The sequence below is a fragment of the Taudactylus pleione genome, unplaced genomic scaffold (assembly GCF_031769625.1).
Source record: "Taudactylus pleione unplaced genomic scaffold, aTauple2 ptg000065l, whole genome shotgun sequence".
Classification (NCBI taxonomy): Eukaryota; Metazoa; Chordata; class Amphibia; order Anura; family Myobatrachidae; genus Taudactylus; species Taudactylus pleione.
The window spans coordinates 3,652,652-3,679,577 of record NW_028284467.1 but is presented as its reverse complement, the minus strand read 5'-3'; the positions used below and the strand labels follow the sequence as shown (position 1 = coordinate 3,679,577).

The 26,926-nt window shown below is 45.0% G+C and overlaps 1 protein-coding gene across 4 annotated transcripts in view; it reads left to right on the top strand.

Annotated features, from left to right (window-relative positions):
- ARHGAP9 (Rho GTPase activating protein 9) overlaps nt 1-26,926 on the top strand; it is a 160,527-nt gene that overhangs the window by 88,729 nt on the left and 44,872 nt on the right. For all 4 annotated transcript variants that reach the window (XM_088465894.1, XM_088465895.1, XM_088465892.1 and 1 more), the window contains 6 exons: nt 19,174-19,338; nt 21,329-21,439; nt 22,172-22,233; nt 23,108-23,195; nt 25,376-25,471; nt 26,385-26,483. In XM_088465894.1, the coding sequence (XP_088322020.1) occupies nt 19,174-19,338; nt 21,329-21,439; nt 22,172-22,233; nt 23,108-23,195; nt 25,376-25,471; nt 26,385-26,483 (621 nt within the window). The remainder of the gene's footprint in view (nt 1-19,173; nt 19,339-21,328; nt 21,440-22,171; nt 22,234-23,107; nt 23,196-25,375; nt 25,472-26,384; nt 26,484-26,926) is intronic.

Below are 26,926 nucleotides of genomic sequence, written 5' to 3'. Positions count from 1 at the left end.
AAAGTGTACAGTGCAGTATATAATATATCCATTGTCTATCATTGATGTCAATAGGTTTGTGACTTGTTGATAACTACATTCTTAAGTCAATAATATATAGTGGGAACATTCTAGACACATCGCAAGTACTATATTAGTATTACAAACTCTAGCTTATGACAGGGTGACTTAGCAACGTTTAGTAAAGGTCCACGTACCAAGCTTTGTTGTCAGGTGGAGATCTGAGCTAAACACTGAAAGTAAAGGTGTCGTCCAGCTCACAAACATTGCAGAACTATTTACATTTAATAAACGTATTTGCTCTGCAAACAGAAAACAAGACTGGAACGTTTAAAAAACAAAAAAAACAAATTGATCTATAAGCAGAAAATTAATGTTACTAATTCATTCAAATGACAGGTGTACCAATGCAGAATGTATGTGCATGCATTAGAAAACACGCTATCCTAGTTAGACTACAAATGAATACTAGTCCGTTTGTAGTGGTAGCTCATTGTGGGAGATCCCTTGATGTCCAGGAGGGGGGGGGGGGTGTTGCAATGGAGGCGCAGTGTCATTGTCATTTGTGAGGTGCTGGAGGCATGACAACGTAAATGTTTGGAGGTAGAGAAATATGTGTGAGTCATGAAGGAATATGTGTATATTGGTCTAAAGCATTTCTCTGTCTGTGACTGTGCTAAGTACATTTACATTTAATGTATATAGCTATCACAGCTCTTCTGCATTTTCTGACTTAAACTTTCTCTTCTAATGATACATATGTACCTGCAAAATGGTATACCTTCAGTGCAAATGACATTTTATTATTTGTGTAAAAGTGGCATTATTTGTGGATGAAGAATGTTGTTCTGGGGTTCACAGGGGATAGGGGAAGAGGGGGGTAGTGTGGCTGGATCTTTTTGTCATTTTGGGCCTCCTTGACAGAATTGCACCACCTAAGGGGGCCTGGTCACCCCATTTTCAGATTGTGGCTGCGCCTTTTTGGCAGGACTGTGCCTTGATACTTTGTACATGCTCCCGTTCCCCTCTCAGCACCTCTGATAATAATAGCATCTGCAAGGCTTGCAGAATTGTTTTGACAGTCTGAGCCTGGAAGGAGCAGAGGACCTAGGGCCTGATTCAGAGATGTGCTCTAATCTCGCAGCTACTGGGTGCTTGTACGCAGTGGCTGTGCCATAATGTGCTAATGCCGTAGAAGGTGTCTTGTGTAAATAGATGCCTCCTGTTGGCTTCTCTAATCCGCTACTGCGTCCGAAGACTCAGCATCGGATCATCTGCGTGAGCATCGGTCATCTGAGAAACCCTCAGGTTACTCAGAATGACCAAGAATTCACACTGCTGAAGCCAGTGAAGCTTCGTCCAAGGAAAACTAGCTTCAGCATGCCCAGAATACGGGGGCAACACATCCCCGTTTTCTGCAACGCTGCCTGTCACTGCCCCCACTCCGCCCCCAAATGGCTGCAGCTTGTCAATCAGGCTGCGGTGTCCAGGGCACACCTCCTGCATCTGCAATCCAAGCGAGGTTGCAACCTTGGATCACCAACGCAACCATCGCGACCAATGGTCATGATAGTTGCTCCTTTGAGCAGGATGCGGAGGCTGAAGCCTACTGCAGTCTTCCCAGGTCCTGGCAATCTGCAGGGCAAGAAGTCTGTCCATGGACGCAGGCCCTGGCCTCGCCAGAGAAGACATGACCCTGTTTCCGGGAATACAGGCCGTCCCTGCTCCCGCATCTCCCCACAAATGCCCATAGCCGGACCCGCGTGCAATCTTGCAGGACAGGTTCTGCACATAAACAGAACAGGTCCTGCGCATGTGCAGAGTCCTGATATTCGTGAATCTGCGTGATACTAAAGATCTGGGTCCTCTGCTGAATCAGGCCCTTAGTGCACTCTTATATCTCGTATTGATGACCCCATGCAAAAATTAGATTCCTTTAGCAAGATGGAATATTTCAACTAATTTACAGGTGTTAATGTTGCACATTTACAGAAGAGCATTATATATGTAGTTCAGAAACCAGTTTCCAGATTGTAAATAGCCTGTTTATTGGGGCATATTCCCTATAACATCATCAGCTTGACAAGCTAACATTTTGTAATCTCTTTGGGGATCACGCTGTGTTCGATTTAACAACATAATGGGGCAGATTCCTAGTCACACGCACAGTGGCTGTAGCTGTAGACGCAGGCAGCTGTAGGAACCTGTTTTGTTACTTTATGCTAATGCAAGGATCCATTCATCTAACATGGAGGATCGTGCACGTGCAAGCAGAAACCTGCGTCGCCTATTGATGTTACAGCGGCTGCTGCAGCTGTCATCATTTGTATCAGCAATTTCATCAGCATCAAACACAGGCTTCCCTGTACGCATATCTCAGAGTCTCACGTAACATTAGATACATGCCTATGACACTTCCACAAGACAGGGCAGTTGATGCGATCAATTTTCCACCGCCGAGTTCACACTCCAAAAAGCTGTATATCACGAAAAGACAGGTCCGGCCAAGAAGCGTCCAACACAGAATAGGATGGGCATATACAAAAATGCGTTAGTTGCTTTTGGGCATGTGCTGTATGCAAACACTCTCCATTGGTGTCCATGAAGTGAGATTCGTGCTACTCAGTTTTAGCCGCTGGGCACCTGTTCTCGGCAATTGAGGGGTTATACCGGCCTTGTGTGTAGGCCCCCTGCGTGTGGGTGCCACAGGGTGACCGCCCCTGTCACCCATCTTAATCCAGCTCTGCATACTGATATGATCTATTACCCACACTCCAGTTTCACCCTCACAGCCACAGCTGAGCTAAGCAGTGAGCCAGGCACTGTTGGAGAGACAATCCATTTTCAGTGAGCGGTGTGTGTAGTGGATGTTGTAATGGTAAGGGTGGTGTGTGTAGTGGATGTTGTAATGGTAAGGGCGGTGTGTCTAGTGGATGTTGTAATGGTAAGGGTGGTGTGTGTAGTGGATGTTGTAATGGTAAGGGTGGTGTGTGTGGTGGATGTTGTAATGGTAAGGGTGGTGTGTGTGGTGGATGTTGTAATGGTAAGGGTGGTGTGTGTAGTGGATGTTGTAATGGTAAGGGTGGTGTGTGTGGTGGATGTTGTAATGGTAAGGGTGGTGTGTGTAGTGGATGTTGTAATGGTAAGGGTGGTGTGTGTAGTGGATGTTGTAATGGTAAGGGTGGTGTGCGTAGTGGATGTTATAATGGTAAGGGTGGTGTGTGTAGTGGATGTTGTAATGGTAAGGGTGGTGTGTGGTGGATGTTGTAATGGTAAGGGTGGTGTGTGTAGTGGATGTTGTAATGGTAAGGGTGGTGTGTGTAGTGGATGTTGTAATGGTAAGGGTGGTGTGTGTAGTGGATGTTGTAATGGTAAGGGTGGTGTATGTAGTGGATGTTGTAATGGTAAGGGCGATATGTGTAGTGGATGTTGTAATGGTAAGGGTGGTGTGTGTATTGGATGTTGTAATGGTAAGGGTGGTGTGTGTAGTGGATGTTGTAATGGTAAGGGTGGTGTGTGTAGTGGATGTTATAATGGTAAGGGTGGTGTGTGTAGTGGATGTTGTAATGGTAAGGGTGGTGTGTGTAGTGGATGTTATAATGTACTGGGTGGCACTGTAATGTGCTTAATCTGAACTGGAGGGCACTGTAATGTATATAAGATGAACTGGGGCACTGTAATGTGGCACAATTTGAGCTGGAGGCACTAGAGTGTGGCATAAAAAATTGGAATATGAAATGATTACACACATGACAAAACAAACAGTAAAAATATATTCATAAAATAGTATACTGATTAATGATCTTCAGAAAGAGATGTATGTCTATTTCAAGGAATTCATCTTATTAAATGTATAAATATAACATAAGGTGTTTCTATAATTCCTAGTACAGTGTCAGTGACTGAATTATCAAACTGAGGTGCCTATTCATCAACACTAAAAAAATCGATGGAGGTTTACAACTAGCATGGAGTTCTACCTAATTACTTGAAGAATTCATCATTCCTCCTCTCCATCAGTATCTATTCCGAAAAGCTGTTATTTTTGCGATGACAGATTTTCAGAAAATAGATACTTTTCCCAATCTACTCAAACAATAATTAATATAGATCCTCTGTGTAACTAATGTCTCACACAAGTGAAGTGCTTGATGGTATTCCACTCAGATATATTAATGCACAAACTTCTATTAGGGAAACCCCAATAAATGGCAATAATAAAAGTTGATACTCAGGGCTTCCATCAGAAATTGTGGGGCCCAGTACTGACAATTAGGTAGGGCCCCCCAGTGGTGGGCGGATCTCTGGATGTGGGTGGAGCTACTTTGGGAGCAGGACATCAACCAGTTTAAAATTCTCAAAGTTTAGTCTGTGGGGGCAGTTGGACTAGGGGAGGCCAAGGGCTGGAAAGGCCGGCTGGACTGGACAAGGGGGACGCGGGAAAGGCTGGCTGGACTAGGGGGATGCGGGGAAGGCTGGCTGGACTATTGGGACGCGGGGAAGGCTGGCTGGACTAGGGAGACGCGGGGAAGGCTGGCTGGACTAGGGGGACGCGGGGAAGGCTGGCTGGACTAGGGGGACGCAGGGAAGGCTGGCTGGACTAGGGGGACGCAGGGAAGGCTGGCTGGACAAGGGGAACGCAGGGAAGGCTGGCTGGACTGGGGGAGAGGCAGGGAAGGCTGGCTGGACTAGGGGGACGCAGGGAAGGCTGGCTGGACTAGGGGGAGGCAGGGAGGGCTGGCTGGACTAGCGGGACGCAGGGAAGGCTGGCTGGACTAGGGGGAGGCAGGGAAGGCTGGCTGGACTAGGGGGACGCAGGGAAGGCTGGCTGGACTAGGGGGATGCAGGGAAGGCTGGCTGGACTAGGGGGACGCAGGGAAGGCTGGCTGGACTAGGGGGACGCAGGGAAGGCTGGCTGGACAAGGGGAACGCAGGGAAGGCTGGCTGGACTGGGGGACGCGGGGAAGGCTGGCTGGACTAGGGGGACGCAGGGAAGGCTGGCTGGACTAGGGGGACGCAGGGAAGGCTGGCTGGACTAGGGGGACGCAGGGAAGGCTGGCTGGACAAGGGGAACGCAGGGAAGGCTGGCTGGACTGGGGGAGAGGCAGGGAAGGCTGGCTGGACTAGGGGGACGCAGGGAAGGCTGGCTGGACTAGGGGGAGGCAGGGAGGGCTGGCTGGACTAGCGGGACACAGGGAAGGCTGGCTGGACTAGGGGGAGGCAGGGAAGGCTGGCTTGACTAGGGGAGAGGCAGGGAAGGCTGGCTGGACTAGGGGGACGCAGGGAAGGCTGGCTGGACTAGGGGGAGGCAGGGAGGGCTGGCTGGACTAGCGGGACGCAGGGAAGGCTGGCTGGACTAGGGGGAGGCAGGGAAGGCTGGCTGGACTAGGGGGATGCAGGGAAGGCTGGCTGGACTAGGGGGATGCAGGGAAGGCTGGCTGGACTAGGGGGACGCAGGGAAGGCTGGCTGGACTGGGGGAAAGACAGGGAAGGCTGGCTGGACTAGGTGGACACAGGGAAGGCTGGCTGGACTGGATGAGGGGCAGGGTAGGCATGCAGGACTAGGGGGGCTCAGGGAAAGCTGGCTGGACTGGGGCAGGGAAGGCAGGCTGGCTGGACTAGGGGGGAGGGTTGCAGAAAGGCTGCCTAGACTGAGGCAGGGCAGGAAATACAGGCTGGCTGGTCTAGGGGGACGCGGGGAAGGCTGGCTGGACTAGGGGGACGCAGGGAAGGCTGGCTGGACTAGGGGGATGCAGGGAAGGCTGGCTGGACTAGGGGGATGCAGGGAAGGCTGGCTGGACTACGGGGACGCAGGGAAGGCTGGCTGGACTAGGGGGACGCAGGGAAGGCTGGCTGGACTAGGGGGATGCAGGGAAGGCTGGCTGGACTAGGGGGACGCAGGGAAGGCTGGCTAGACTAGAGGGACGCAGGGAAGGCTGGCTGGACTGGGGGAGAGGCAGGGAAGGCTGGCTGGACTAGGGGGACACAGGGAAGGCTGGCTGGACTAGGGGGAGGCAGGGAAGGCTGGCTGGACTAGGGGGACGCAGGGAAGGCTGGCTAGACTACGGGGACGCAGGGAAGGCTGGCTGGACTAGGGGGACGCAGGGAAGGCTGGCTGGACTAGGGATGCAGGGAAGGCTGGCTGGACTAGGGGGACGCAGGGAAGGCTTAGAATGTAAGCTCTCATGAGCAGGGACCTCTTCCCTCATGTGCTTCTCTTTACATTTTCTTCTACTCTCTACTCCCCATTAGGGCACCTATCACGGGACCGCCAACTCCCGGCAGCTTATTGTGAGTGCTTTAATCACTATTTCAGCAATGTATTTAAGTTGTGTCCTTGTCCTGCACTGTAATGTACTGTAAGTTACTTGTTTCTTGTTCACTTATTAGTTCTATGTACTATGTAAGGCGCTGCGGAACACTTGTGGCGCCATATAAATAAAGGATAATAATAATAATAATAATAATAATAATAAAGGCTGGCTGGACTAGAGGGATGCAGGGAAGGCTGGCTGGACTGGGGGTGAGGCTGGCTGGACTAGGGGGAGGCAGGGAAGGCTGGCTGGACTGGGGGAGAGGCAGGGAAGGCAGACTGGCCTTCACTATAAGGCTTGCTGGACTGGGAGGTGCAGACAGGGGAAGGCAGTTAAGCTGTCTGGACTGGGCTAGCGCATGAAATACTGGCTGGACAATAACAGGGTAGACAGGCCAGGGGCAGATTACCTCATGTCTCAATAACGAACACATGCTCCGGCACCAGCGGCATTTCCTGATGGAGAGGGGGCCAGAATGGCAGCAACGAGAAATACACGCCGGCAGGCACAGGCAGGGAGAATAAACGTCAATTCGGCAGCGGCATTTGAAATAAGGAAATCAGGAGCGGTACGGAACAGCCACGAGCCAATCACAGCTCCCGGAACGGCAGCCGCTACTGATTGGCTGCCATTCCATGAGCTGTGATTGGCTCCTGGCCAGCTCCATATGTCAAATGCAGCTGCCGTGCTACACCGATGCCCCTTTTCCCTGTAGCCCATGTATTATACCCCAATGCCTTCCGGGCCCCCTCTCTCTACGGGCCCGGGACTGGAGTCCCGACAGTCTCCCCCTGATGGCGACCCTGCTGATACTTATCATGCCTCTCAACACTAGTGATCCTTACAGTACATATGTACTTGTCGTAATAGAACATTCATATAATATTAAAAGGAAAATCCCATTTATAAGTTACATATGAGTCTTTTCATCATCACTTAATTTTTACAAAAGCAGGTGAAAATTAACATTTTTACCTGCAATTGTAAAACATTAAGTATTCGGCCATTCATCAAGGAGGTAAAGCAGGAGATATCACAGATATCTCCTACTTACCTTCCTCTTGCGGAATGGCTGCTGGTATGGGGACAGAATTCAAGCTCCGAAAATACAATATTTTTGGAGCTTGAGTGCGGGAGCATTCATCATATTCAGATGGCGAATGATCCCGCTTGTGGATTGCAACCTATGGGAAGGAGGTCCGGGTTGCGAAGAGGGATCCTTTCGGATCCCTCCGCCACTGTCTGGCTCCTTCCGCCGTATTTCGGGGCTCTTGTGCGCATGCGTGACCTGTAGGTCACACGTGCGCACTAGCGTCACTGTTCCACTAAAGGAGCAGTAAAGCCACTGATTCACTGCTCAGAAAAGAGCAGTAAAGCCACTCGGGGGACAGCTGGTTTTCGCATCAGCTGTCACCACGCCGGAGCATTGCTACGGATTCTGTGGCGAGTTAGAATGTTCATTCTCTGCCCAAAGGAGACTCTAGCTTCATTAAGGTGTGCACTGCTGGAGGGGCATGTCTATCACCTACTATAGGGGGTCTAGTAACACCCATTGGGCGTGTCTAGTCTTTAATTCCCCTTCTCATAATGTACCACCCAATAAACTAAATATCATTCAAATGTTTTACCCAATCTACCCAGATTTCATCATATCCCCCATCACATGTAGAGTACAAAACTGTCTGGGGGGAATGGGAGGGAAGAGTGTAGAAAAAAATAGATATATGTGGCCATCATACCTGGAGGGTACAATTCTAATGCAATAACTAACGATTGAGTGGTGGGGGATGTATTTAGGTTTTGTATATTCTGGAATCTTGGTGTGTCCCACAGGGTCCTCATCACAAGATCCCTGTGGTACCCACCGACATTACTAAATATATAAAACCTAAACACCTCCTCCACCATTACATTACAATTTATACAAATAGACAGCAGTGAATGCTTGCAGCAGATACACATGGGTCGGCATTTCTCAGGACAAAAACTTACCTTAGGGCTGTTGTTCTCATGGCTTCCAGCGTCTTCAGCATGCACCTTAGAATATTTTTCCATCTTGGCTGGTTCCTCTTCCTGGCTCCTCTCCATTGACAACATTGACATACGGATTACAACTCATCAGAGAGCAGGGGAGCCGGCCAGGCTGTGCTGTGCGGAGTAGGATCCCTAGGCTGCAGCATTGGCTCTGCTGCTGCAGCTGCAGGCCGGCAATCTATTAGGTAGCCCAATATCTATGCCACCAGCCCAGGGGGCAGATGTATTTCAGTCCAGCTCACCCCTGCAATAGAGGAAGGAGCGAAGTGGGACAGTGCTGCCTGTGTACTACTACTAGATTCTAGCTATTATTTTCTAGAAGGTGCTAGATAAATGGTAAGTAGAATCTGATTGGTTGCTATGGGCAACATCTTCACTTCTAAAAAGCAACACTTTAGTAAATATACCCCCTACATACCACAGTTCACATGAGGGCAGAGCTCTCCACAAGCCCTCCTCTCCCTTAACTGACAGTCAGTCAGCATCTCCATACCACCGTGGTGGCTGCACTATTGAAAAAAATCACCAGTGGTGGGTGCCAAGATTAGGATGTTCCTGAGCACAGTTGGCACCCACTCTGAGCATGCCTATGCTGCTGGTCAGGTGGCGAGGCAGCCACCGCTACACACAACTTGTGGTGGCCGGCAGCTACTATCCAGATCCAGACATCGCGCATCTTGATGTCCTCTCATCCAGTTCCTATCTCATCCGGACTAGTGCATGCGCAGAACGGATTCCCTAAAGGACAGTGGGGAATCCAGGGTGTTGTTAAACATGGAGTAGCAGTAGACTCTGCAGTAATGCAGGGGAGTGGGTGTGGTACCCCAGATTCTGGGAGTACCACCTGTACTAGTGTGCCCTTGCATATGTTTAAATACAGTACATATGTTAAAATTGTTTAATTACTTTAATATAGATATAGTATAGTGGCTGTTATTGTTTATTCTTTATATTATTGAGCATTGATCCCGTAATGTGCCCCCTTCATGTGTGCATTCCACTTCCCCCGAAGGGGTTAATGATATTCCCCAGCCAGCCAGACTATTCAATGTTAATGGGGCTTGTGGCAGGGACTCTCCCACCGGAATCAAGATGGGGAGCCCTGCTTGCCGTTAGTTTGGCTGGAGGACAGACCATTAGAGGAGAGGGGCAGTGGCATGTGAGATGTGGGTCAGGTGGAAATACAGCAGACACACCTGGGGGCTGAGGGGAGACCAGAAAAGGGACTGCATTGGGGACCGTTAGGGCATCCTGAGTGAACATTTGGAGAGGGGAGACCTGCATTGAGGGACTGACTGCTGCGGCCGTCAGCGCTGTGTTTTCAGAGGCAGCAGCAGAGCAGTGTGAGGGACCTCCGGAATTTGAGTTACAGGCAGCGGCCGGTGAAGGAGGAGCTGGGGCAGACCAGCGCTGCCCATTCCTGCAGCACATATGTTGGAAGCAGGCAGTCTGGAGGCGGGTGTGGGGGCGGATCAAGGCAAGACCGGAGGAGACAAGCGCCAGCCTTCACTGCATACTCCTAGGTGCTAGTGGGATGTCCGGAGACAGGAGCGGAGGCTGATCTAGGTGGGCTTCTCTCAGGAGGTGAGGCTGGGTTTTGTTAAACATTCCGGGGTAGCGGGAGACTGCAGTGAAGCGGGAGTCTCCCGCTGGATGTGGGAGGGTAGGCAAGTATGCGATCTATGTATGAATAAGCCTACTAAAAGTACAATATCTTGGTGGTATTTTGGAAATATTTTTAGACTTGTATACTATTAATATGTAATATTCAACTATATGTATAAAAAAACCTATGATTAAGAAAGTGAAAGTGAAATCCTTTACTGATTAACAGCGCTATGTATCACCTATTTTTTTTTTATTTTTTTTTACTAAAAAAAATTTGAAAAAGCGTGTTTACAGTCACACACCCTATTCACATTATTTTAGTTTCACTTAAATGTATTAAAGGGCTTTTGGAGCAGTTTTTGGAAAAAAATTTACCACATTTTTAGTGAACAAATCACATTTCCCATACTTGTAATGGGAAATGTGATCTGCTCAGATTTACTAAAAATGAATTGTTAAAAAATACCGGGGAAAGCCCTGTGAAAATAACGCCATCTTCTAGATAGCCGGCGCGCATGTGCAGTCACACTGAAAAGTGTGCGGTGAGGATTCCTGAGACAGAGCTTTCTCACAAGCTCTACATACAGTATTTGATTCATCCTTGTGATGTATTCAAATATCGCAATGCTAATTTGTCTGATATTATCACAACACATCCACATCTTAGATGCAGATTGTGATAAATACAGCCCTAAGGGGCCCATTTACCATTAAAAATTTCCCACTTATTCCCCGTAAACGCTAGTTTTTTGGGAGGAACTGCAAATATTTAGACATCTGCGATACCTGCTGCGACCCCTACATAGCCGACTGCATCTGCAGCTGCCATAGGTTTCTATGGGGGATGCGATACTGCCAGATTTACCAAACTCCGAAATGCAAAGCATTCCGGAGATTGGCCCCGCAGGTAATGCCCTCTGAAGATGGCATTAGCCTGTTGATAAGCTATGGGTTACCCTCCCTGGCAATGGTGGCCGTGCATGTGCAGTCAGCAGCAGTGGCGTAAGTTCATTCCAGTCGCCCGGAGGCAATTTAGAGTTTGGCGCCCCCACCCCCACAAAGCAAATATACCCACGCAATCACACCTGGAAAGAATATATGAAGATGATTCAATGGGGCCTAGAGGTGTATGATAATTTATATATCAGGTATAAATTAATAAGAGAGTCTGTGCCTGATTTAGTGCTACCAAGCCCCAGGTTCTTGCAGTGTCAAGACCCAGGTATAGTTCTCCTAACATTAGTTCATAGGTACAAACATATATGTAGAATTCACAATTTGTACATGAGGCATGGGATATACAGCAGGACACCGACATGCGTTTCGCGATGCATAATCAGCGGTTACCAGTCTGTGTATCTCTGTACTGGTGGTCCCTGGGATAGGTTTCGCAGGTCCCAGCACACTGTCCAGCCGCAGTGACGGGTGCACTGTCGCTTTCTGCAGCACAGGCTGAGGGGTATCAGATGGGATCCTTCCTGTCCCCTTTTGCAGGTGTTAGCAGGGCTCCCAGGACATCAATGCTGCAGCAGCAGCGGGTACGTCGCTGCAGAGCTACAATGGAAGATCAGCGGTCACACTCGTTTTCCTCTGTGAATCACACTCTTGCTGCTGCACATGCTATAGATGGAGGAGCCCCTTCAGGGCTAGGCGCCTGGAGGCAGGCGCCTCCATTGTCTCTGGGAGTTACGCCCCTGGTCAGCAGTAGTGCGCATGCACAGTAGCCCTGGCAGCACTCTGGGCACATTGCAGGGACAGGCTTCTTTCAGACCCTTAGCGAGTGCTAAAGGGGTTATGCATCATTGTTAAATGGGGCCCTATATCTTGTTAATTAGCCATTAAATTATATCATATTCATGTCAATTCAATAATGACAAACAATATCATTCCTTATAAGAAAATTGCTAACAGATAAAGCATTACTTTATTTTAAAAAGTAGCATTAAAAATCCTCTGGGAAGTATCTGTGCAATTTGCAGATGAATAGTCCGGTATGTGATGCAGATCATGGGCTCCAGGTGCTTTATCTCCTAGCCTGCCCTTAGCCATAGAAGTTATTCTGACCTTCAGTGGCTTTTCGGTGTCTCTAGTATCTCTAACATCGTTGTAGCTTCTAATGTATGACATTGCTCTTTAAGACCACAATATAGATTTTCTTAGTACTGCACAGATCAGTGGTATTTAACAGGAAATCATCTGTCAAACACACATTCACAGATAAATACTCGCAGTACTGTAACACACATTCACAGATAAATACTCGCAGTACTGTAACACACATTCACAGATAAATACTTGCAGTACTGTAACACACATTCACAGATAAATACTTGCAGTACTGTAACACACATTCACAGATAAATACTCGCAGTACTGTAACACACATTCACAGATAAATACTCGCAGTACTGTAACACACATTCACAGATAAATACTTGCAGTACTGTAACACACATTCACAGATAAATATTTGCAGTACTGTAACACACATTCACAGATAAATACTCGCAGTACTGTAACACACATTCACAGATAAATACTTGCAGTACTGTAACACACATTCACAGATAAATACTTGCAGTACTGTAACACACATTCACAGATAAATACTTCCAGTACTGTAACACACATTCACAGATAAATACTTGCAGTACTGTAACACACATTCACAGATAAATATTTGCAGTACTGTAACACACATTCACAGATAAATACTTGCAGTACTGTAACACACATTCACAGATAAATATTTGCAGTACTGTAACACACATTCACAGATAAATACTTGCAGTACTGTAACACACATTCACAGATAAATACTTCCAGTACTGTAACACACATTCACAGATAAATACTTGCAGTACTGTAACACACATTCACAGATAAATACTTGCAGTACTGTAACACACATTCACAGATAAATACTCGCAGTACTGTAACACACATTCACAGATAAATACTTGCAGTACTGTAACACACATTCACAGATAAATACTTGCAGTACTGTAACACACATTCACAGATAAATACTTGCAGTACTGTAACACACATTCACAGATAAATACTTGCAGTACTGTAACACACATTCAAAGATAAATACTTGCAGTACTGTAACACACATTCAAAGATAAACACTTGCAGTACTGTTCCATTTTTACTTTTACTTGTGATGTGTTTTGCAACCTGTAGCTTTGAAAGTCTAATCCAATGTTATATACCAGTTTCTTTGCCATTATATTTATACTAAAAAGTAGATATTAAAGTAAGCAAACTTTATAAAGTAGTATATTTTAAACAAAGTTTAATACAAATCAAAACATAAAGACAACTCTTGTAGGGGTTATTGACTTTTCCCAAATAGTTAAAGAGTTTAAGAGCTACCCCTTGGTATGTGAGAGGTTTTTGCATTATTATTGGGATATCATAGGGGTCTATTGATCATGGCTTAATTTTTAGAAAAACAGGTGAAAATTATCATTTTCACCTGCAAATGTAAAAATTTAATTATCGGGCCGTTCATCAAGAAGGTAAAGATAGCTTCATCAAGATAGCACAGATATGGCCCGCTCTCCCCAGTGTATGGGGACAGAATTCATAAAGCTCCGAAAATACAATATTTTTGGAGCTTGAGTGCAGGAGCATTTGGCATCATCAGATGGTCCCGCTTGTGGATTGCAACTCATTCCTTCCCTATGGAAAGGAGATCCGGGTTGCAGACGTTGGGGCTCTTGTGCGCATGCGTGAGCTGTAGGCCATGCATGCGCACTACCGTCACTTCTCCGAAAGGAGCAGTGAAGCCACTCCCGGGACAGATGATTTTCACATCAGCTGTCACCGTGCCGGAGCAATGATGAATTGCTCTGGATTCCGCGGCGAGTTAAAATGTTAATTATCGGGGTCCGAACGGACCTCGATAATTAACATCATGAATAGTGGGGTTATTATTATGCAGTGTAGGACTACCTCAGCAGAGACACCTTAACATGTCTGGTGGCTTACCATATATTTCAATTTTTAGATCATTTTCTGGAGGGAATACTGATCCCAGTTATAGTTTTTATGGGATCATGGGATCAGTTGCTGGAGGGAATGCTGATCCCAGTTATTCTTTTTATGGGGTCAGTTGCTGGAGGGAATGCTGATCGTTGTATTTCCATATGGGAGGATCTTGGGGTGCCTCCAGGTGAGTTGGCTTTCAATTTAGAAGCACCTGTTTATATGACCCATAGTGGGGCTATTACTATTTAGTGTAGGACTGCCTGAGCTGAGACGCCTTGAAGCAGCTGGTGGCTTATCATATATGTACAAATGTGTGTCTGATTCAGAGGTGCACACAATCCTGTTCTCAGTGGGTGTGCTAAAATATGCAAATATCACAGCTGTCGGGATTTGTATTGATGCCCTCTAGATGTGCCTCAATACTGACAGCTTGTGTATAAAAAGATGCAGCATCTGTCTCACATCGATCGCACCATCGATCTTCTGGGAAACCCTATGGTCACTCAGAATTCTCATCACAACTAAGCCACTGGAGCCTTAACCACTGTGTACGAATTTGCAGACGCAGGCACAGACACGCCCCATTCCAATTTCACTTCAGCGTGTCACTACTGGTGTGATGAAGATCTGTGAATGCTATCACTCTTACTTATACCCCTTTTACACCAGAGCATAAACCTGGGTTTTGCTTGGTCTACCAGGGTCGCAGCCTAGTATAAAAGGGTCCCTGAAAAATAACCCAGGTCAAGTAACCCGGCAATCCAACCCAGGTACTTTAGCTACCAAGGCTGGACCCAGAATGGACCTGGGTAATGGTGCAGTGTAAACGGCGCAACCCGGGTTATCCGACCTGGGTCATGTCTAAAATGAGCTGATTGGTGGTTGTGGAGCAGTCATCTCCCACTTTTTATGACCTCACAAGTTTAGCAGGGCAGACCCAGGTTCAGTGTGAACGGGGTTCACCTAAGAATAACCCAGATCGATGGTGCTGTGTAAATGGTCTCTGACCTGGGTTGGAACCATGTCTGAAAACCCAGGTCGGACCCAGGTTTTTGGTGGAAAAGAGGTATAAGATGCACACATGACTGCATCCATGTGATGAAAAGCACTCGTTCCGGGACTCACTACAAAAGGGGCGGCTGTCGATGTTGATAGACAGCTCGCCCCATTTTGTAGGCGTGGCGGGGGGTGGCTCAGCAAACGGAGGCGTTCCTGCAGGAACCCCTGCCGTTTGTGGGCGGCCCTACTGACATCACTAGTGATGTCCGTAGGTGGACTTCCTGCTCTAATAGTGCAGGAAGTCCACTGGGGCTTGCGGCAACGGGACCCTATCGCAAGGGTCTCGTCGCAAGCCCGATGGTCTTGACCATCACGACCATCATCATGGCCGCTCACATAAGCTGTGGGTGGTAACCCACAGCTATGCTAGCGGCCAAGAGGCCGCAACAAAAAAAAAGCACACGCCCTGATTCAGAGCGAGCGCACGCTTTTTGCAAGCGGCTCTGAATCAGGCATTAAATCCCTACGGTAATATAGCTATACAATGTGTGCAGATAATTTGGGAAAATGCTGTATACTGTTATATACTGGTAATTGGGGATACTCTGTACCCTGGACATGATGACATTCCTATCCTAACATGGAAAGCCTTGTATTTGATCTTTAGAACTGTTGGTAGATATACAGTAGATACCTAGTTTACTATTATTTTTAATAACAATAAGTAAGTAAATTCACTTTGTGGCCATTTTATTAAGTAATTCTCTTCGCTACTCTCAAATATCTAATCAGCCAATCACATGGCAGCAACTCAATGCATAAAAGCATGCAAACATGGTCAAAAGGTTCAGTTGTTTTTCAGGCAAACCACCAGAATGTGGAAGAAATGTAATCTAAGTACCTATGGAATAATTGTTGGTGCCAGATTGTATATCTACAGATTATATGGGAATTTCACAAACAACAATTTGTACAGTGTACAGAGAATGGTGTGAAAAATTATCTCTCAACACACAGCATCATGAACCTTGAAGTGGATGGATTATAGCAGCAGAACAGAAGGCAACACCGGGTTCTGCTCCTGCCAGCTAAGAACACGAGACTGAGGCTATATTTTATCTCCTATCTTAGGGCCTTTTTCCATATTGTAATTAAATAGACCCTTTGAGTTCTTGATGTCACCTTGGTCTCTGTATAAACCTGCCCACCCCTTTAGCTCCTGTCTTGTTATTCTGACTAACTCCCTGTTGACCAATCTGAAATTTTCTAAACTTATTTGCATGCTTGGGACCACCAAACTTGGGGGTCTATGTACTAAGTCTTGGAGAGATAAAGTGGATGGAGATAAAGTACCAACCAATCAGCTCCTAACTTTCACTTTACAGGTTTTGTTTGAAAAATGACAGGTAGGAGTTAATTGGCTGGTACTTTATCTCTCTCCAAGGGTTAGTACATAGACCCTTGGTTTTATAGCTGTTTATGTAACGGAAGTTTTCTGCCCTGACTTTAATCTGCCTTCTCCATATTTCTGTTTAGTCAGTAACTACCTAGCACAGTGATTTTCAACCTTTTCAACACGAGGCACACTACGCAAGATTTTAAAATCGCCAAGGCATACTGTCCGGTGATGCAGCGTGTGCAACCTATGAAAAAACATACACATTGGCCCCCACATAAAAAAACACACTACGTTGGCCTCCACATTAATAAAACACACTACATTGGCTTCCACAGGAATAATACACACAACATTGGCCTCCTCATGAATAATACACACTACATTTGCCTCCTCAGGAATAAAACACATTGGCCTCCTCAGGAATAATACACACTACATTGGCCTCCACAGAAATAATACACACTACACTGGCCTCCACAGGAATAAAACACACATACATTTGCCTCCTCAGGAATAAAACACACATACATTTGCCTCCTCAGGAATAATACACACTACATTGGCCTCCGCAGGAATAAAATGCACATACATTGGCCTCCACAGGAATAAAATACACATACATTGGCCCCCACAGGAATAAAATACACTACATTGGCCCTAGAGAAATTAAACACAAATACATTGTCCCCGACAGGAATTAAATGCACATACATTGGCCCTCACAAAAAAAAAAAATAACATTGGCTGGCCCCCACAGAAAAGGAAAAAAACACATTGCTCCCCTCAGGAAAAACAATCACACTGACAGGCCACACAAACCACATTCCCACAAAAAAAAAAAAACATTGGCTGCCCTCACAGAAAAATATCAACCACATTGATTCCCACATACCTACCTGTCAGTGCAGAGCTGTCAGCAGCATGAGAGCGTGCGTGCGGGTATGCAGGCGGACGGGAAAGCAGTCTGGCTGTCTTGCGGAGCGGCCATGGCGGGCTGGATGGCTACGCAGCATGCTGACCTGTGATGTTACGCCGCGTCTAGGCAGGACATGGCCCAGGCGCGCCTGAGCCTCCCAGAGGAGCTCAGCGGCAGCGCTGCCCAGTCCGCAGATCTGTAATGCAGTCCGCAGCTCTGACCACCGCAATACAATTCCCAATGGAGTATCTACTGAGCTTGGTTATAATAATATATTTTATTTGCATTTTATATACTCCTCATCATCAGTAAATCTAAACCCATGCTTTTTTTTGTATTGAAATTTTGTCATACAAAATAACAGTGCATACAATGCTCATCAATGCAAAAGCATTGTAAAATGACAGACGTATGAAAGAGTAAAAATTAACATATATTAATGACATCATACATCACGAGTGTCCATATGTAAAGAAATGAAGGTATCCATGGAACACATAAAAGTAAACATGGAATTGGATACTTAAGATCATTGAATTTGTTATATACAGTAAGAGGATTAAATTGTGTGATGAGTCACGATTGATTATAGTGACATTTCCAGATGCAAAACAATTCAGGGACTTTTAGAATAGGAAACTGTTACTGCAAAATAGGTATAGTTAGTAACTATTATTATTATTATTAATATATTTTTAAGGTTCCACAAAGTTTCCACAGCACTGAACAAGGAATATAATAGTAACAGTGTATCTTGAATTATCATAAATGCAATATAGTGTACATTGGCATATCTAGGAACAACATACAACATTAAAACAGACTAGGTAGTACAAGGACATGGGGTGAGAGTTGACAAACTCACTATCTTGTAGTCAGGGGTGCCAAGTATATTGGTACTAATTACCCAGTCCTGTTGGAGGAGCCTGTCAGGGGCTCATGCCAGCTGTTGTGCCGCTCTCTTCGCAGCACACCACATAGTGTTTTACATGCATTTTGTTTGGAGGGGTGTCACTTGAATCTGACCGTGCCCCCTCAGTATAGTTAAAAGAGGAGTTGTGTTACTGTGCAGACTCCAGGCTTCCTGTTATCCAGGGGCGCTTCATGCCCTTTCTAAGGGCACTACTGAGCATGTGTAGTGGCCATCTTGTCTTTACTGGGTAGAGTGACATGGTGGGAGACAGAAATTCTATAGAGAACCTGGTTGGTACCTGCTATAAACCTGTTCCAGCAATCCTGCACCACTACCTGTAAGCAGCATACACTCACCAGCTGCTCAGCTCAAGCTCTGCTCCATCACCAGTGTGCATGTAACAGTGAGTACGTCTGTACCTGCTATATCTATCAATAACTGCTTACTGGGCTGTTCATAGTTTGAGTCATCCTCTGGTGTGTGCCTACATATCTCTGCAATATTAACACCTGCACACATATTATGTCTCAGTGGCCCTGCTTATAGGGTAAGAGGTGGTAAGTTGCAGGGAGGGGAGGCAGTTAGGCATTCGATTAGCTGTACACAAGGTAAGGGTGCAGTCTCAATGTGGTTCATCGGACTCGGAGACAAATGACAAGTATGACAGATGGCATGGATAGTTTGTCAAAGGCAGAGAGGTAAGTAAAGATTAAGAGGAGGGCTGATAGGCTTTATAAAAAGGCGTTTTTGAGTGCATATTTAAAGCTAGCAAGACTGGTAGAAACTATACAGTTTCTTCTTCATATACCTCTAATATAAACTTCCATACACAATGGAAAAGTCAACATTTACAGATTTTGTGAAGCTGTTAGAGCCACAAATTCATACATACATACATGCATACATACATACAGTATGAGTATGTGGTCCTATTATCAACAAAGTTTCCATATTACCTTGCATTATATTTTCTACACCCCATTGTTTCCAGATCTGTGACTCGTGTGAAGAGCAGAACACGTCCTCCGTCAGCAGTTTGTCGTCTTCCTGCAGCAGCCTGTACAGCCTGAGCTGTGATGTACCAAAACCTGAGCACCAGTTACCGAAGCTCTCCTACACCAGATCTATGATCCTCTCCCACTCACAAAGGCCGAGGGTAAAGTTTCAAGTCTTTGCTAAATTGAACGTTTATCATGCAATGTAATATTGTGTAAACCAAATTATTAAGTTATGTGATATTCATATCTGATTGGGGAGAAATAGTAGACAACTGGTGCCCTGGACATAGGTTTTTATTACTATTATTTGATATGCAATACCGTGATATGAACAGACCAAGGCCAGAGCTCCTTATTGTTTTGCTTCGACTAAAGGTGCAGGCCATATTGCACTTTATGGAAAGCACAATCAATGCATTTAACCAGTAAGAGGTATTTACTGTACCAATGGGCCAAATTTACATGAAAATATAATATCAAGGTCAGAAAGTATTTTTTCCACTATACTACTTAAATCAAAAGGAGGACATTTTATAGAGCAGACATATTTCCTATGCAATTTTAGTAAGGGAAGGAAATTGATGTACTTAATACAGAGGCAAAAAAATGCTACAATATAAATGCACTGTTTACTGTAACTCTACATTATTTTCTCATTAAGAGTCCAGTTTAAATGTTTTATTGTCAGATCCCATTCGTTGCTGAATGATAAACTCAGATACACAATTACCTATGTCAGTAATTGCATTGTAATACATTTTATCTATTCTATAATCTGCTACTGTGTTTGTGTAGTGCAAGTACAATGAGAGGACCACCCTCACAGCTCTCACTGGCTGTCTGATGGTCAGGCACAGCCTCTGTTCTCTTCCCAGTCCTGTATGAATGTACTGGACTGTACTTTCCTGATAGCGACATCTGCGTGCATGTAACGGGGAGGGGGCAGGGTCAGAGATGCGTGAGATTGAGATGAGAAGGGGAAAGAGTTGAAAAAGAGAGACAGATCGAGGAAAGGGAGTACATACAGCAGATGAGACAGTGGGGCTGAGATGAGAGATAGATAAGGGAAGGTGGGACAGAAATGAAAGAAAGACAGATGTGGGAAGGGGGTACAGAGATGAGAGAGAAATGGGGGAGAGGGGCACAGATGAGAGAGGCAAAGGGGATGGAGAGACGGGAGAGGGGCAGTAGATTAGAGAGATGGGTAGGAGGGGGACAATGATGAGAGAGATAAATGATTGGCGATGGGGCACAAAAATGAGAGAGAGAGAGCGCGAAAGACATGGGGAATGGGGACAGAGATGAGATGTAGGCAGAGATGACAGAGACAAACAGATATAAATAGAGAGACAGATGTAGGGAATGGAGACAGAGGAGAGAGAAAACCAAAAAAAGTAAATCTAATCAGGCTCTTGTAAATAGAAATGGGATGTACTACCCCTTCTCCAGCTTTCAGCCTTAGATGCTCCACAAATTGAAACTCAGTCCTCGATATGCAAAGATCACTTACTCCCTGATCACAAATGTCAGATGCTCAGCAGAAATACAAAGGATGATGTGTTTGTACCTGGTTGTCTGGAAAGAACGGGCAACAGACAGTTCTTAAAGTGCAGGCGACCTCCTTGCTCCGCCTCTGTCTTATGTCAGGCCGTCCACAGTCACCATCCATCTGTTCCCTCCAATACACCAAAAATGACCCGCTGCTGGGATCTTTTTCTAGGCAAGATTGTGAAGAGAGAGCTACAGATGTGGAGGGGAGATGAGAGAGAGACAGACATGGGGACAGAGATGAGAAAGAGACAGACATGGCCACGGAGATGAAAAAGTGAGACAGACAGACAGGGAGAGGTGTTACAGGAGAGAGAGAGAGATAGAGAGAGAGGATTGAAGACAGAGATGGAAAGGTGGGGGAAAACAGGTAAAAAATAAATAAATAATAAATAACTAGGCATAATAGCTAGCAACCTTGAAAATAACATGTCCAAAATATTAAAACAGGCCTGGCCAACCTCTGGCTCTCTAGCTGTTGTGATCCTATAAGTCCCAGCATGCTTTACCAGCTGGAGAGCCACTGGTCGGCCAGGCCTATACTAGAATATCTTTAAATTGCTTACATCTGTTTAAATGAATCCTCTTATTTCTTTGCAGTCGAACCACAGGAGGAACCTCTCACATCATCTGGTTGAAAGTTATAATAGTTCAAACACAAATGCAGATCTCAATAAGAACACACTGGTCACTGTCCTGGATGTGCCCCATGTAAGCCAGATTCCTCGACAAGTTGTAGATTATCATGACTTTGTGACAAACTATTAAAGCTCTACAGTACATTCCCTACTCCCATATCACCACACATTAAATTATTTTGAACCTGTAATGCCCAGAGTAGATAAAGATTGAAAGATAAAAATAAATGAGCCAAGATTATCATGTACTGTAGATATACATCCATAGTTAAAGTGACCATTTCCAGTTGGCAAAATGTTACCTTTTATTTGAAAATGATAAAGCTAGGTTATTAAAGTATACCAACTGAAGGTCTGTGACCCATTGCTGCCACGACTGGTCATCTTCGTACCACAAGCTGTATACACCATGTAACAATAAGGTAGAGATCTCTACTGGGATCACCACAAGTCTGGGTGAGACTGCTCGCCTTTAGGTGATGAAGGAGTTGGACATTCCCTTAGAACTCACCCACACAGTTTTCTGTACTTTCCTAAAAACATTTTTCTTTTTTAATATGAGGAAGTTACCAAATACACGAGATTGCCTAAGTCTAATTATTTTTCCACAATATATTTTTTCTAATAAATACATATAAAGTATTATTGTAAAATAAAATAGTTTTATTGTGCTATTTGTTATTTTATATGTTATAGCTTTATTATGATTTTATTCATAACAAATAAGAACAATAGTGAAAGCTTTATTATTTGACAAGTTAAAGGTAAATGTTTATTTCTAATGTTTGTACCTTCATTTTTTCAGGAGATGGAAAAGTCAGGTCAGTTAAACAAGACAAAGATAGCGGAAGGTGGAAGGAAGCTGAAGTAAGAGCCAAAGTTTAACAAATGGCATATTATCCAGTATACAGTAGCAATACATTTACACGTCACATTTTCTAGTATTCGCAGAGGGGCTAATTCAGCATTGCATACTAATGCAATGCTGAGCGCAGATTCCCGATTATCACACATGAGCAGAACGGATCCTGTGTGATCGCATGCAGCCCCTGCTACGCCTCTGCCTGATTGGCAGGCAGAGGCATTTAAGGGGAGGTGCGGGGTAGCCAACGTTCCCGGAAACGGGGGTGGTAAGGCCAGGGGCTACGGCAACGGATGAAGTTTCCTGGCCTCACAAGCCAGCTGGCTTACTCAGCTGGTCGGCGGTCCAGCACCATCCACCATTGTGATCGATGGTTGCAATGGTTATCCCAGCTCACGACCTCGGTTACAGTGCTGGGATCGCAGGTGCATCAGGGGGTGTCAGACACCTCTTGCTACATTTGCATCTTTGCAATTCTGCCCACTACTGAATCATCCCCAGACACTGAAAGGACACCTCACACAACTTGTTCTTGTATCCTTGTAAAAACCTGTTATGTTTAGTCTAATTATTTTTGTCCACCTCCATTGACTAACAGAAGTGCTGCCTTTATGGAAATACCATCTGCTGAAGAATGCATGTTGCTGGCATCAGTTCTATAGGGATTATCAAGGAGTGAGTGACAGTCTTGTAGCACTGCAGAACTCAATTGTTACAGCGGAAATTTTCCAGACATTTCACCACATTAATCTGTATTGTTAGGCACATTCATGCCTAATTCAAGTCACATAGAGCAAATGTACTAAATAGCTATAAATACAAATAAATATTTATATAAACTTGTTAATTTGTCAAAATTATATTTTAATTCCATTGCAGGAAGAATTGGACTACATCATGGGTAGTTCTGACTGGAAATAGTTTAGTGTTCTTCAAGGACCCAAAAGTTCAGGTTCCACCTGGCTGGGTAAGTCCTTTCTCTTCTAGTTGGTAATTGCTAAGTTTTGAAGAACTTTTATATTTTGCTGAATGAAGTATTACAATAATTTAGCAACACTTCCCGAATTCTGTTGTTTTATACCACATTAGCGTAGCCTTGCCTAGTTTGCGGTCTAATATAAACAGATATGCAGATCAAATTATTTGTCCAGGTCCATATTTGGTCTATTTGTGGACACATTACAATTATCTGCAGCCTGTGGGCCTGATGCACAGATGGACACTAAATGTACATCAGCTGCGTCTTTGGACTGGTCTTGGTGAAACTATGTAAAAGCAGAGGGAGTCGACTGTAGTAGAAAGACGCTTACTGATGGCTTTTGTGATCTGCCACTGCGTCAGAAGTCACAGCGTCGGATCATCTGCGTGAACATTGGTCATCGAAGTAACCCTCAGATTACTCAGGCTGGCCATGTATTTCATGCTTCGGGGGGTCAGTGAAGTTGCGTCCAAGGACGCAGCCACTGGCCTCTGCATGCACAGAAAAGGTGGCAGAGAAGCTGGCCTTTGATGCCCCATCCCCACATGGACACATCATGTCAATCATGCTGCGGCTAAGGGGGCACTGCGACCATTGGCGCATCTCTGATAAGTGCAGGGTGTGCTGTGCACATGGGTCACTGGGTCTAGGTGGGCCCACACAGTACACCCTGCACCCATATAATATTATACTTACCTGTCCAGAGTTCTGTGTCGGCCGGTGCTGTAGACAGAAGTCACTGGGAAAATGGCACAGCGGCCATTTTCCCGGAGATTTGTGCAGGACCAGGCGCCTGCACACAAAGCCAGGCTCTACTGCGCTGCCTCTCTTAAACTGCCCAAATGCGTCCATAGTTACCAGCAGTACAGATCCTGCGCATGCGTATATCAACAAACATTGCATCGGGTTTGCATACATGTCTGAAGTAGGCCCTGTATTCCTGTAATCTCCGATGATTTGATCATGCAGTTTGGTCTTTCGTATGTCGTAATTTGTTGGTAGTTTCACCACCTGGATGGCTTTATGGATTTGCTGATTATCTAATAATCAGAGCAACGATGCTTTGTCAAGAAATGTAAATAAAGAAAAGAATAAAATATTTGTCACTAGTTTAGATGCAGGGTATGCAGTCGGGAAGCCGGCTTCCCGACTGTCATAACCCGGCAAGGGTTTAAAGACAGGTGTCGATATTCCGACACCTGTCATTAGACATACGCCGGGAGCCCGACGCCTGGCATCCCAATCGAAGGGACACCGGGCGCAGAGCGCGGATAGCTGCCGGGGGGAGGGTTAGGTTTAGGGTTCCCGGGGGAAGGTGGGGAGTCAGCGTTAGGTACCCCCGGGGGGGAGTTAGGGTTAGGCACCCCCCCCGGGGGACTTAGGTTTAGGCGACGGGGAAGGGGGGGTTAGGTTTAGGCACTTAGAGGGGGGATTAGGGTTAGGCACTTGGGGGGGCGATTTTAGGGTTAGGCACCCCTAAGGGAGGGTTAGGGTTAGGGGGTAGAAATAGGTTAATATATACTTACCTTTGATGATCGGGATTTCCTCCTCTGCCGGGATGCTGCTGTCAGGATTCCAACCGCCGGGCATGGGTCCGGCGGTAAATCATACCGATTCCGGATGCAGTACCCTCTATCCTACAATATTTGTTCTCTCTTTGGTAATTATTTTGCTATCATGATAATTGCCCTACATTATTAAAGAGAATGGCATTGCCATAAAGAAATAAATCTAGCAAAATCCAAGTTATTTTATCAAAATAGAATCAGTGGAAACATTCGGTTATATTTGAGTTCATACAACTTTTTGCTCAGCTGACAAACGGGTCCCATTTTATGGCTGTACTGTACTTTCCATACATTGTTACCAAGGATGAAAGTCCCTTCAGTGCTAAAAATAAATGAATGAGTCATTAATGACAGAGCTGGGAATTTTATGTAGTATCTTGTTGCAAAATATGTACAGAAATATGTAGAATACTATAGCAATATCTGGTGAGATATATAGCTACGTATGTATGTACTATCAAATAGGTAATTTTTTTTTCCAAGCAAATAAATAGCCAGGAATATGTATTTACATAAAGATCCCGCTCTACCAATCAGTCGTCATATTAACATGAGAGATTTTGCCCATTGTACAAGTTTTGTGCTATGTTTGTCTCCCAGACCCCATCCAATAGCAAGCCTGAAAGCAGCGTGGACCTGAGAGGAGCCTGTATTGGCTGGGCCCAGGATATGTCCAGTAAAAAGAATGTGATTCATGTAAGTTACCACACACTGCAACAACCGTCTAATTGTCACCCTACAAGGATGAGCTATACAGTAACTCATCTGATCCACTGATCTCCAGCACATTAATGCCCGTTAAGATAAAAATGTAAGTTATCTTAAAAAAAAAAACAACTGAGAACTTCACAAATGCATATGTATTTAAAGATTTTAAATGCTCATTGCAACTGAAGATATTTGAGATGCATCATAGCTCATGTGATAATTGGCAATTTAAATATTGGACCAAAACTGTTGTAAGTTTTCAGCAACCAGCAGCAAAAGGCATGGATTAATAAAAATGTATTTCTTAGCTGGAACTCCAGTGTGCTAGTCACAGTGATCAGTATTTGTGTGTGGTTTTCCGCTCACCACGCATATAGATTTGGCTGTTAGGCTTGGCCATGGACATCTGGATTTGCGTTAACTTGCTACATGAATCAAGCAGGACAGACTACTAGATCTTAACGTGTGTGACCAGCTTAAAGTCTGTTGAAAGTCATTGCTGGAAGCCTCCTAGAGAATTTGCAATAACAACTATCATCTCATGCCCGTTTTTGACATATGGGAACTTTTAAATATATTTCAGAATATTACATATTGCATTACATACACAATCAATATATTTCCGGTGTAATGCATCACACTGTACATTGTATGTTATCAACTTTTAGATGTCTTAACTCAAAATTATTTGGACATCCAGTGTAGAGAACGACTGTTTTGGCATATTAATGAAGCTGTCTGTCAGTACTGAAACTAGCATCCTGATTGCCCTGCTGAAAAGAGTACTCTGCTGTCTCTTGAGTGTAACTTGTGGTCACACACTACGGGAATAGCTTTTGAATCCAACCCAAAAATTGGCTTTAACCCAACATAATGCACATGTGATGTGTGCCCTCTGCAGCTCCGCATGGTAACAGGCAACGAGTTTCTTCTGCAATCTGACAAGGAGACTGTTGTCCAGGAATGGTATGATGCCCTGCAGAGAGTCATTGAGAGACTGGTAAGTTAGGTCATGGCATCCTACTATAATTATTAGTAAACTGAAGTGCATTACCTGATTGTTCTGTATTCTGATAAGTTACCTGTATAGATAAGATATATGAATGTCAGGTATTACTTTTACAGCATGCATTGCCAATATGCTCTAAATAACAATAGAAATGACAAGTTGTTAACGGGACACTTTTGAATCCCACTTCAAGAGCATACTTTTTATTATTACATGTAATGTATTATGCCCCTTGATCTTATACATAGGTAGATTGTGCTATGAATTTATATGCAAACATCATTACTCAGAGCCAGCCGAGGTTGTAAATCTAATTAGATGGTCAGTTTATGTGGTTAATATTGATGGCAAGTAAATACTGCATACTTAATACTGCTGCCTAATCAATGTTTATAGATGGACTCTGCAAATCTTATTTCATAAAGAAAAGCTCT